Here is a 13591-nt window from a genome sequence, read left to right as displayed (position 1 = left end):
TCTGGTCAGTATTCATTCTAAGGCTATATTTGCTTTGCACAAATAGTTTAATAAATGTAGTAGGCTCTTGTAACAAAAAAATCAGATGATGCTGGAAATCTGAAATATAAATGGAAAATGCTGGAGGTACTCTGCAGGTCAGGTAGCATCTGTGGAGAAAGAATCAGATCTGGAAAAGTGAGAAAACGGGTACTTTTCGAGTTGCAGAGATGGGGAAAACTGGAAGAACAAAGGGAATGCCTGTAATGGTGAGGAAACCAAGTTGTCCAAGTAACCACAATTGCTTTTGGCACCGTCTTTGGTACAATCATGGCTGATCCATCTGGAGGAGTGGCTCTTGTCACAGTTACTGAATAGCAACAAAGGGAACGTAAGCAATTGTTTATAAGCAAAACAACTAAGATACAGAGCGTGACAATGTCATAGCGCTGGAGATGCTGTAAAAATATGATAGTGCTGGATAGGGTGCAGAAGAGATTCACCTGGATGTTGCCTGGGATGGAGCATTTCAGTTATGGGGAGAGACTGGAGTGGTTAGGTCTGTTTTCCCTAGAGTAGAAGAGGTCAAGAGGGGATATGGTTGAGGTAAAATTATGAGGGGTATAGATAGGGGACTGCACAAAATTTTTCCCCATATAGGAGGTTGATAAAATTGGAGGATATAGATTTAGGATAAGGGGTAACTGATTTAGAGAGGATCTAAGGGGGATCTTTTTCACTCTAAGATTGGTGAGTACCTGGAATACACTGCCTGAGAGAGTGGTGGAAGCAGTCATTGACCGTATTTAAAACATGTCTAGATGAGCACTTGAATTGCCTCGACATAGAAGGCTGTGGGCCAAGTACTGGAAGGTGGGACTAATATGGATGGGTGCCCACTGCTTGGCATGGACATGGGTCCGAATGGCTGTTTCCATGGTGTATGGCTCTATAACTAAGCGTTCACACATAAACAAGTCAACTAAATTCCTAAATTTGGACATTTTAATATAATTTGTTTGAATTTGTAATGATTGTAACTTTCAATTACTCTGATACCATTTGTAAATCCAGAGATGAATATATTTAGTAAATCGTTGATCCAAAAAAAGAGCTTCTCCTTATCTAAAAAAGTAGCTGGATAAAGTCTAGGAACAAAAACGTTTGAGGAAATAATGTTATCAGAGATCCAAAGTTAGAAATAGCTACTTGGTCTGTCTGAAAATCAACAGCCATCTGTAGCCATGGATAGTCAACATAACACAGAGGTCCAGCTGTTTGTACAGCAGTCCAGTGAGCTCCATTGCCCCATTCCTTTTTCCCATAGCTCTGAATTTTTTTATGTTCAAATATATATCTGATTTCCCTTTTAAAAGCCACAATTGAATCTACACTCGGCATGCTTTCAAACAACACAAATACTTGATGTATTAAAAAAAAGATTTTCCTTACTGCATCCATGGATCTTATTCAGTCACTTTAAATCTGTCCCCTCTGGTTCTTGACCCCTCCACTAATGGGAACTTATACTCCTGGTCTATCCTATTTAAAACAATTATCATTCCCTATACCTCAATCAAATCTCATCTCAAACCTTCTATACTTTCATAAGAGACTAAAAAATCTAAGTTTCTTCTCTTTAAAGAAACTTAGATTTTTTAGTCTCTTATGAAAGTGAAATTTCTCTTTCCTGGAACCAATCTCAGGAAATCATTACTGCATCCTCTCTAGAGCCTTGTCTATATAATGTTGCATATCATTCCAAGAAAATAAATGCTCACATAAGGTAAAAGCTGCCCCAGGTAGTGTCTTTGAGGAAAATAATATTTCAATAGTTGCATTTTTGCACTTTGTCCTTCAATCTAACTTTATGAGAACAAATACTGAAGAAAAGCAAGTTTATAATGATTCTGAAGAAGCCTATATCTCCTTAATGATCTGCCTTAATTTCTGCAGAAGTACTAGGTGAGAAATTGATAATGTCAGCCTTTAGTTCGCTTTCCTGCTGGCCTCAAAGGCTGACAGCCTTCTAGTTGCTCTCATAGGTTCTTACTGAGATTCTGCAATTTCTGGGAAATACTGATTTTTTTTTCTTATGACATACTGACACAAAAGTTGAAAAGCTGAAGATTAGCATTTTTAAATAATAAATTCATTGTAAGGCTGTCAGGAAACCTTTTATCAACTTAGCTAAATGAATTTACTTCCTCAGATTAAGTGTTATAGAGCAGGACATGAACATTCCCTGGTACTTTTCAGTTCAGTAGCACTTGTGTATTATTAGTACTTTTGATTAAATTTGTGGAATTACTCCTGTAAGACTATTCATCACATGAAGTAAATGAATCACTTTAAGTAATATGGTATGCAGTAATTATGTGACTAACTGAAATAAAGAAAAATTCCTCGAATTAAAAATTGGATTTTACTCAATGTGCCTAAGAATGCATGCTTATTCTTTTCTTCCCCTTATTTTTTATACGACAGGACGAAGTGCATGAGCGAGATCGGTTTAGTGATTTCTTATTAACTAAACTGAGGGATCTGATGCAAAAACATCCAGCTCTAAGACTCGTTCTTTCTAGTGCAGCTCTGGATGTTAATCTCTTTGTCAGATATTTTACTGGCTGTCCTGTAATTTACAGTAAGTAAAAGTTGGTGTACAATATTTTGTATGTACTTGGTGTCCTGTAATGAAATAAAATTCCTTCTTCTATTGGTTTATTGTTTGTATTGCTAAGATATCAACAGATTAGATGATCTAACATTTTTGAGTTGCAATTCGTTTAATTAATTATTTGCTTTTGTTGGAAGAGTAGATTATTTAAACTAAAGGTAGTTTGGCAAAATATTAATGTTTGCCACTTAAAAGTGGTGAGAAACTTAAATGTTAGTGTTACTCAGAAGGGTTCTTATAAGAATGATAACTTAGGAGATATCTTTCGATGAACACTGGACAAGTCACTGAGAACAAAGGCAGTTTGCTATTTCTAAAGTGAATGAAAATAATCGATATTGAGATTTGGGATAGTGTAACTGATCTTGGTAAATCTTGTGCTGTGCACTCATCATGTGCATCTTATGCAAGCTGTGAACCTTGGGAGTCAATGGAACATTTTTTCCTCTCCATTTATTGAGGATACCTGCATCTATTTGCCAAGCTGGTTTTATTCTGAGAAGCAAATTAGAGGATTTATGATTTTTCTTATACTATGCAAATATTTGTTTAATTTGAGAATAGGAATTTTTGGTAGTGTCATTGCAAAGTGAAGTGTATTATTTGTATATTTGTCTCTGTGTATAAGACAGTCACCAAAGAAATTTGGGGGTTAGTGTACTCAATCAGGGTTACTTCATTGACTAACATATGGATGGTGGTACTTGAAGCTGGCTGAAAAATAGCAAACAAAAGTATTTATTTCACAATGGCCTCTTGGATACTCCAGGGGAAAAGTTTAGTTCCATCTCAGAACAGGGTGACTTTCACTTTGGCTCTCGTGGAGTGCCATAAGTTGCCCTTAAGGTGCAAGAACATGCTGACATTTGTTTTCACACTGTTGTTTTGGTTTGAAACTTCCATGAAAAGAATTTTATTATGGTACAAAATTAACCAGCTGACGTTTTCTCTTAAAATAAAAGAGACTTGAATTGAACAGCACCTTTCATTCCTCAGAACATCTTTAAGTGCTTTACAACCTGCGAAGTACTTTATGAAATGTCATTACTGTGACAGGAAAGTAGTGACCAAGTTGCTACTAGTAATAGCGATGATCAGATAATCTGATTTTCAGAGGTCTTTAAGCAGGTTAATCAGGTATTGCTTAAGTCTGTAGAGTTAATCACTTGCTCTGTATAGTAAGCACTATAAAGGAGCTTGGCGAGATGACAATTTTAAGTATTAAATAGGACTGCCGCACTTTGAGTCAGAGTATAAATATTTTTTCAAAAGAAGAGCAAGCTTGATTCAGCAATGGATTTTGATCTATGGTGCCTTTCTTTCCAGTTCAAGGAAGACCATTTGAAGTAAAGGAACTGTTTTTAGAGGACATCTTGCGTACCACTGGCTACACAAATAAAGAAATGTTGAAATATAAAAAGGAGAAACAGCGAGGTAATTTCAGTTACATATATCACCTTCTCTGCCCACCCTTGATTCCCTTAAAAATAAAATTCTATTGAGCCAGCGGCCTTGATTTAGTCCAATTTTGTAAGATTTTAACCCAACAATAGCATATTGTAATAGGTTTCTGTAGTATCTTGCATTGGAATTAACTGTACTTAAAATATAGAATTAAATGCTAAAAATAATAAGAAATAATTAAATTTTATCTTCTCAGAAGAAAAGCAACAAACAAACTTGAGCGAATGGTATAAAGCTAAGGAGACCAGCTGTACCAGCAGATCAGAGTATCAAAGACAAAGATTTATCCCAAGTCTGACAGCAGAAAATGATTTACTTGATGATGGTGGAGACAGTGTATTTAGTCAGTTGGTAATTTGGCTACTTTTTAAACAATTATCTTTGATTTTTCTTTTTTTTGATGTCCTCCTACCATGTTGTCCAAGTTGATTATGTTATTAGTCACAAGGGCATACAGTTTAATCCATAAGCACTTCTATGGATTTTTTAGTTTTCTAATAATGGCTGGTTTGCAATAGCAGATGACTGAATTACCTCCTTTCTCAAAATGATACATTTGAAACCAAACATTCTGTACCACATAAGTGAGTGCAGTTCCAATGGTGATGGTGAAATAGAAATAGCTTTTTGACCTATTATTCTTACTGGCTCACAAAAACTTTAAAAGTTGCCTTCTTTAAATTTATACTAGTGATCAATTGTATTTTGCACCTATGAATTAGTGAAACATTTGAAACTTGCTAACAAAATGACTTTCTGAATTTTTTTTATTTGAATTATTTTCCTAACTGCACAATAGTGATTCCAGTAGGATCAATTTACTCCCCATTTTCTTCATTTCACAGAATGAAAAAGATTTTAATTCTCTTGAGCCTTGGCTTATAAAGGAAATGGATGCCTGTCTCTCAGATATTTGGCTGCACAAAGATGTTGATGCTTTTGCTCAACTGTTTCATCTTATTTTAAGTGAGAACGTTAGCGGTAAGTTTCCTTCTTGGGGTAGATCTTGTCAGTCTCTGTTGCATAATAGAAAATTGAGGCAGTGTGAATGAGAACCTTGAGTCCAGACTGAAAGATGTATAGTACTGTGTTAACGTTTAGGTTTTTGTCCTCATCTTTTTGCTTAAGTACTATTCTTGATCAAAGGTCATTTAATGTGATTTTACTAATTAAAGATGATACAAGCTAAAAATGTAAATATAAATCATAATTTATTTGTGCAGTGTATTTCTGTTTCCTGTTCTACTCTTCTAAAACTTAACTGAGTTCTATGCAAGAAATTATTTAATGCATCATGGAAACAGAAAAAGTGTTATGTATGTGCAATCATACATTAATAGTGCACAGAATATTTAGATATGTACAACCTTTGTGTGCCTTATTTAAACTATAATTTAAATTTGGTTGAAATTTGTATTGATCTTATTGATTATAAAATCAACTTTACAAACAGGAGCTTAAGGATAGTTTCTCTGAATCAGCTTTGATGGTAGGTTTTGTAATGCTAAATATCTGTTTATTTAAATAAATACCTATTTATTTTATTTAATACCTATCTTCCTATTCAGACTTTATAACTTTATGCAGGCCTTCATCTTAATTAAACCCTTGAAAGGTCAGTATCATTGAGGAGAATCTGCACTGACTTATTCCATGGTTAAAACTGAAGAAGACAAAGTGGGGGAAATTATATAGTTTCAAACCATTTGTCAATTTTAAGTGTCATTGAGAACAATGTAGAAATCAAAGTATTTCTTAAAAGCGTTTTGACTGAATTTATGGTACACCAACCTTTCACATCTGTGCATAGCAATATGGAATCAGAAACATGCTGGAGGCTAGATGTGCGTTTGACTCCCTGCTCTGCCACTGATTTCAGCCTCAGCTTTCCCTGGCCATGGCTGGAACATGTAGCATTTATTTGATTGAGTTTGCCAACCTGGATTGAAAAGGTTTATTTTCTTTCATTTGACTTTAAATTAGTTTATATCAATTAAATGTGTCATTAAGTACATTCATTCTTCCCTTTATTTAATATTATGCAAATCCTCTTGAACTGTTTTTAAGTATCTCTCATCATAAACATCGAAAAACTATTCAGTGGTTGTTGACAGCAGTGAGATTGTAACATGGGATTGCATGAGGCATCGAGGTCTGGAAAAGCATTGGGAGGGGCGGGATGTTGTGGTGAGTGCAATGATGGAGAACAATGCAGGCAGATATATAGCTTTCATTGCTGCATTTATAGTGCCTTTGAGTCTTTGTTCTGGGGAAATTAATCCTTTTCTTTCCTTTTTGGAATTGTAATAATTGCTTTCACGAGTGCTTCATTCTTTAAACAGCCATTGCCTGTGAGGGTGTAAAATTTGTGGTGGCAACTGATGTACTTATAAATTGATAAACAAGTAGGAAATACTAGTAATATATATGTTTCTGCAGTAACATCTATGTACTTTTTTCATTAAATTATAAAGACAAAATTCATACGCGGTACATGGGTGCTTTATAATGTATTATCATTACACAATAATCTCTATCCAAATTTCAGTTGACTACAGGCATAGTGAAACCAGTGCTACTCCATTAATGATAGCTGCAGGCCGGGGCTTTCTAAGTCAAGTGGAACAGCTACTCAGCATGGGAGCAAATGTAAATGTTAAGGCTTCAAATGGCTGGTATGGAATTTTTTTTTTGCCTTTACATTGATCTTTTGAGTTAAGATGTGTGGTTTATTTAATTAACTTATCAAAACATTGTCTCTGTTAATCAACTTAAGATTCAATCACCTCCAATTCAAGAGCAACTTCTTTACGCACTATTTTTCCAGGCTAGTGGAGATAATTATATCGCACTTAGTGTTCTATTGAACTGAAAGCTAATAGTTCAACAGCAGAAATATGATCAGGAGAGTGTGAGATTGGGTTTCAACGAACCCAGACAAATTGACTAGCCTAATTTAACAGGTTAGTCTGTTGTCACTGGTGGTGCTGTGGGGAATAGAAACTTGTTTTGTTTAATGAAATTCTTACTTGTTAAACAATTTTAGTAATAAAGACTATTTTGAGAGTGTAGGATCCAGTTATCTGAAAGTATTGCCAGTAGTGAGCAAGAACCCAGAATAGGACAAGTATGGTGCTCTGGGAGGGTTGTAAGGCTGGAGGAAGGGCAAGACTATGAAAGAATTTGAAGATGAGACATTAAAATGAGTTTTGAAACTTAGCATTGTCAGACTGGGGCAGTGCAGGCCAATGAGCACATGAGTGTTGGGTGAAGAGGACTTGATGTGAATTAGGATGCAGACAGCAGTGATTTTGAATGATCTCAAATTTAAAGACCATTACAGGAGTTGTTGTAAAATTGATGTTAGTATTGGTCTGGATTTTGCAAAAGTAATCGCAGTGAAGCTACTCACTGTCATAACTCTGAAGGACTCAGCAGCTTTGGTGTTTCCATGCATGTATATTTAAATGCAGAAATTCCATACTGCTGTCGCTGCATTACTTGCCGTTTTCTTCAAGTAAATTGAGGGAAATTACCTGAATTGACTTGAATTTAAGCTATTTATCTACTAGTTTCAGTACAAAAGACCCTGCAGTTCCTATGCTTGTTGGGTGACCTTAGGGCTGAACCAATTTCTTGGATGTTAAGTACTTATTTTGTGTATGTATATTACAAATTCCTCACTTAATAATTTACTTTGCTGATGACTTCAAATTCTGGACTATTTTTGAACATATGCAAATATATCTAGTTTCTTTATCAATGGAACATTTTCCTACAGTGATTTAAATGTAGTTTAAACTCCGGATATTAAAAAAGTGAATAGGCTTTAAGCCTATGAGGAATAGTCTTGGTCCATAACTGTTAATGCCCTTGCTTAACACATTCTTTTGCTTTTGCCTTTGAAAGTTTTTATTGACCTTCTTCAGGAGTAGAAGGTTTCAAGTTTCCACCACCCCTTTGTGTGAGCAAGTGGTTTTTGACATTTTTCCCCTACACCCATTGCACCCGATCCCCAGCCCCCACAATGTAGTTCTAATTTTGTTATCCGCGCTCCCCGCATTTAGTTCTGCCTTAGTTCTCAGATGAAATAGCTTCCCTCTGTCGATTTTATCATTTCTTTTGACAGTAAGCACATTGAGATGGAAGTGATTCATCAGGAATGGCTTCTTATATACCTGCATGAGATGCAAAGTAAATAGTAGTTTAAAAAATGTCAGCTAATGTATTCAGGAATAAGTCAAACAGATTTTAATTGGCCTCAATGCGGGTCTATTGTGTTTTCGGCTACGATTATCTCTTTGTACTGATGATGTAGAAGATGATGGCTATGTATATTATCATGTGCTTGATGAAACTTTCCATTTAAATGTTTCACCCGTCTTAGGGTAGTTCACAATGATAGCTCTGTAGATTACCACCATATTTCAGAAATTTGTTTTCAATACTTTTAGGTTGGCTTTGGACTGGGCTAAACGATTTGGTCAAACTGAGATTATAGATCTTCTGGAATCTTTCAAGTAAGGACAGAAATGTTACTTTATTTGTTAAATCTATTAATCACAGTAAGGAAGAAACATATGAAGGGAAATTGTATTAAAGTCACCTTGTTTCCATTTTGGAGATTGTGCGCACAGGGTAATGAAGATGTTTCTTGAGATATGTCATAATCGTCTGCAAGTGAGCTTACTGTAAAATGCACAATGTATTTATTCCCAGTTTCAGTGGAGTGTTTTTTAATTCACCAATGTGATAAATCTGTTTGCTATAACAAGCACTTTGTTGAACCTGAGTGAATTGCCTTTTTATATTAAGCAGTCTTGTGCTTTTTCATTTTTCTTTACTCATTGCTATTTAATATTTAAATAAGCAATTGTATGTTTTATATACTTCTGACTCTGAAATCATAATTATGCTGAATTTCAAATTGCAGCAGGTGAAAAGATTATGTCCTTTAATGGTTTATGCAGATTTATAATTTTGGGCACCTTGCTATCTTCTTACTTTCACATAAAAGTTCTTCAGTAGAATTGGGGAATTTGGATGAGTGTGTCCTGGTGCAATCCGATTGTGGAGATCTAAGTCAAGAAGATAAAGAAATTCTAAATGTCTACCACCACAGCTTTGATGATGAAAAAGTTGACCTGGATCTAATTATGCACCTTCTTTACAACATCTTTCAAAGTTCTGATGATGGTAAGATATTATTTGAGCGTTTTGGATTTCTTGCTAAAGGTTTCAATATAGGTTAATTTCAGCACAGGACAGCTACTACTTGTAGTATGTTCTGTATTCTTGCTCATTGTTAAAATGAGATCTCCTATTTGTTCCACCTGAATTTTATACTGGATTTATTTAATTTATTTAATTCCTACATTTTTTTCAGTTTTGGAATATATCTGTTTGCCTCATCTGTTTTTGAGCAAAAATTGCTGATAATAAATACATCATTTATCAATTTTGTAAGTTGGCATAAAGAATTGCCCTACTTCACATGTAGTAGAACCAATTTAGAGGGACCTAAGAAACCGTAAGATGCAGAAAACTGGTGGGAATTTGGGATCCATTAGACAATTCCGAGACCAAGAGTAGTGGTAATATTGGACATTGTATAAATCAGGAAATCAGTGGTGCATGTAACAAAGGTAATGCAATGATCATGACTTTAATCTGAATATAGACTGGACAAACCAAATTAGGAATAATGCTGTGGACGATGAATTCAAGAAGTGTTTAGGAGATAGTTTTTTGGATCAGTGCTTTGAGGAACCAAACAATAGAACAGTCCATTTTACATCTAGTATTGTGCATTGAGAAAGACTTAATGAATAATCTTGTAGTTATGTGGTCTTTAGGGAAGAGTGATGATAATATGATAGAATTTTATATAAAAAAAATGAAAGTGATTTCATTCAATCTGAAGCCATGGTGTTAAATCTAAATAAAACAAGCTACAAAGAAATGAGGCATGAGTTGGCTATGGTAGATTGGGAAACTATATTGAAAGATATGTTGGGAAACATGGAATGACTAACATTTGAAAAATTTAAACATAGTTTGTAACAAACACGGATCCATTTTAGGTACAAAAACCTAACAGGAAATGTACTTCAGCTATGACTAAGAGAAAGTTAAACATAATGTTAGATCCAAGAGAACGGCTTGCAAAGTTGTCTAAAAGAGCAGTAAACCTGGTGATTGGGAATGTATCAGCATTTGGCAAAGGAGACTAATGTATTTCAGGAAGAGGAAAGTAGAATGCAAGGATAATTTAATGAGAAACATGAAAAAGCAAAAGATTCTAAAGATATGTAAAAAAGAAAGAGAGCAAAAATTAAACTGAGTAGATTATAGACTGAGATACAAAAAGTGTAGTTTGGGGAATCCAAAGAGATCTTGACATAATGGATGTGGAGAGGATGTTTTCTCCAATGGGAGAATGCCAAATAATTGGGATGATCATTCCTATGCCATTGGTAACACGGTCTATGAGCTAGCTTAGTTAATAGCAAATTGATTTAAAATATTTTTTATTCAAGGGATGAATATTTTGTTCATTTTTTTTGGGATATGGAGAGTGCTGGCATTTAGTGTCCTCCCCAGTGACCCCCGAAATGAGGAGACATTAAGACATTGATGGATCTGGAGTCATGCAAGCCATACTGGATAAGGCTGACAGACATGCTTTCCTGAACGACATTAGTTATCCAGATGGGTTTTTAACAACAATCTGGAATCTTTATGGTCGGTATTGCTAGTGGTAGCTTTTATTTTTAAATTTGATTTATTTAATTGCTTGAATTTAAATTCCCAGCTGCCTTGTATTGACTTCAGGACATTATTGCCAATGTAGCCCTAACTAAATGCTTGCTTCTTAGTTGCTTTTGAATTTCCTATGTTATTTCAGAAGGCATTTGGGAGCCAGGCATTCTGCTGAGGGGTTGCATGTCAGCTATACAAAGGATAGCAGAATTCTTTCCCTACACTATCAGTGAAGCAGATGGGTTTTTGTGACATTGTGGTGGTCTCTTTGTTTCTGTAATTGATAATAGCTTGTTATTTCCAGATAATTCAGTTTATTAGATAAATAAATTCCCTGGCCGCAGTGGTGGGATTTGAACTAGGCTTTCATTACACCACGCATTAGTATGAACATTTATTCAGGCCTCTGAATTACTAGTCTAGTAACTTGATCATGATGTTGCTATACGCACTATGAATGCACTTTCACAATGTTATGTTTTTTTGTCCCTACACCCTATAAAAAGATGGAGAAGTTGTTACTTATTTTTAATTAAAATCATAGCATAGCTTGCAAATACATTACAAGTAATGAACTAAACCTCAACCGTGGCTGGAAGAATAAGTATCAGTAGTACATCAGTTTTAAGGCTAGAGGTGTAATTTTAAGTGATTTGTTGTGGTCGGGATTGGGAAAAATCCATGACAGAAGTGGCAATAAAGCCTGTACATCGAAGTTACAGGAATGTGACTTACGTGCATCATTCAGTAGGGTTTAGTGGTACAGTAATCATCCAATGTTTATAAAATTACTATTACAAGAGACATTTTTATTTATTTGTTATATTTCCAGGTGCCGTTTTGATCTTTTTACCAGGATATGATGAAATTGTAGGACTCAGAGATCGCATTCTTTACGATGATAAAAGATTTGCAGATAATTCTCACAAGTAAGTTTTCAAAACATTTATTGCTTACAATTTCTGAAATAGAAAATTGGGTAAATGTATAAAGCATGACTGTTTTTAGTGTACCCCCAAATTGTGTCCATCTACACATACTGTATAGACATTTAACTTGTTACATAGAGTAGATACTAATCAGTGTGTATTTTACCTTGACAAAAAACTACCTTTTACCTGATAATATTTCCTTAATTCTTTTCCTCTTTTGAAAGTAAACATTTTGTTGATGATCATGAGCAGAAACCTAGCGGACTCTTTTCCTGGGCTATGGAAAGGGACAGATAATAATTGTAATGTTTCTGCTGCCACCCTCTGGTACATTGGGCTTTCTTCCATTTGTCTCAGTCAATTCTCAGCAGATAGGTGGGCCTAACAGACAGTCCTTAGGTCAAAATGGGTTATTACTGCTCTAGGTGACAAATATTACACACTGAACCTTCAGGGAGCTCTCTTTAATTTTTTTCTAGAAACAGTATAAATGTATTAGTTGGTTCTTTTTTTGAATCCATTATGAAAGGCTACACGTGTAAAGTCTCTGACTTCGCAAATTAAGTTTACCAACTGTACATTAAGTATACAATGCATTGCACCCATTTAAGCTCTTATTCTGCTGCTTTGCTAAGACTAAAGATAATAATGCAGCCACTTGGTGACACTGGTGTAGATCACTCTTGGAGTTCAGCTCCAAGGATCCAGATATGGTGTTGCAAAAGGATCATTACATAGAGTCAGTGCTGGTAAATGCATCTTCAAACACTAACTGCTCCACTAACTTCACATTATTCAGTCCATTACATTCCCATCCTTCCCTATCAACCTTTGCACAGCAACTGATGGCCAATGTATTCTATTGCAACATAAGCAAGAGCCACTAAATGTGTGAGTAGTGCAGTCAAGTCTCAAACTGCTAAAGACTGCAATTGTGGCTTTTGTTACCAGTGTTCAAAAGGGCTATGAGGATATTTTGACATTCCAGTAATCTGTTGTCCAACGTAGTGCCAGGAGTGCTGTGCCACCCTGTGGGAATGTCAATGCTCTGTGGAATATAAATCTTCTGATCTTCCTCAAGTCTTTGCTTTTGAGATTCCACCACAGCCAGCTAGCCCAAACTGCCGCGCTCATAATCTAAAGCCTAGTCTTTTAAGATCACAGCTGCAAGACCCCATGCTGAAAGACCATTTGTGGCTTCCACTACCAAACATCACCAGTCTTAAATCAGCCATGCTTTAGTAAATGAGGTAAAGGCATGTGGAAGATGGCATTAGAGTAATACACAAGGTTAATTAGTTGATGTTAATGTGGTTTCTGTCATCATAGTGTTGTTTGGAATATTGATTTAGTTTTGGCTCTAGTTCTATGATTGTGGTCAGGTGGATGGTATAATGATCAGTAACAGAAGGAAGGTAAGATGGGAACTGATGTGAGGTGCAAAATTGCAATTATATTTAGTAAAGTGCCGCCTGATTATTTGTGTTTCTGGACATCCAAAAAACAGTTCCCTATGTTATCTGCTCGCATCTCTTCTTCCAATTACTTCTCCTTTGGCATGCGTGGAATCTGTCTGATTTTATAGTTGTAGCATATAGTAGGCAACAACGAATGTGGAGACCTCTTTGTTGTATATTGCAAGCTCTAACCCACAGAGTTGCTGGAATTGGAAGTAATCTGCTCGTCAGAATATAAAGAACAGAAGCAGGAGAAGGCCTTTCAGTCCCTTGTGCCTGCTATGCCACTCAGTAAGATCATGGATGATCTTTATCTCAGT

General features: G+C 35.5%; 1 protein-coding gene across 8 annotated transcripts in view; it reads left to right on the top strand.

The window, feature by feature from the left end:
* Window positions 1-13591, top strand: part of LOC127572750 (3'-5' RNA helicase YTHDC2) — a 69747-nt gene that overhangs the window by 15338 nt on the left and 40818 nt on the right. For 7 of the 8 annotated variants that reach the window (XR_007956675.1, XM_052020339.1, XM_052020344.1 and 4 more), the window contains exons 8-15: window positions 2467-2623; window positions 3983-4090; window positions 4317-4471; window positions 4966-5101; window positions 6669-6795; window positions 8575-8640; window positions 9138-9316; window positions 11715-11811. Coding sequence is in view for 7 of the 8 variants with exons in the window: in XM_052020339.1 (XP_051876299.1) it covers window positions 2467-2623; window positions 3983-4090; window positions 4317-4471; window positions 4966-5101; window positions 6669-6795; window positions 8575-8640; window positions 9138-9316; window positions 11715-11811 (1025 nt within the window). In the remaining variant the exon portion in view is untranslated. The remainder of the gene's footprint in view (window positions 1-2466; window positions 2624-3982; window positions 4091-4316; window positions 4472-4965; window positions 5102-6668; window positions 6796-8574; window positions 8641-9137; window positions 9317-11714; window positions 11812-13591) is intronic. The other variant, XM_052020342.1, reaches the window with a different exon arrangement.

Source organism: Pristis pectinata, chromosome 7, assembly GCF_009764475.1.
Source record: "Pristis pectinata isolate sPriPec2 chromosome 7, sPriPec2.1.pri, whole genome shotgun sequence".
NCBI classification, from domain to species: Eukaryota; Metazoa; Chordata; class Chondrichthyes; order Rhinopristiformes; family Pristidae; genus Pristis; species Pristis pectinata.
Note: the sequence above shows the minus strand (reverse complement) of the source record. Positions and strands in the feature narration are given on the sequence as shown.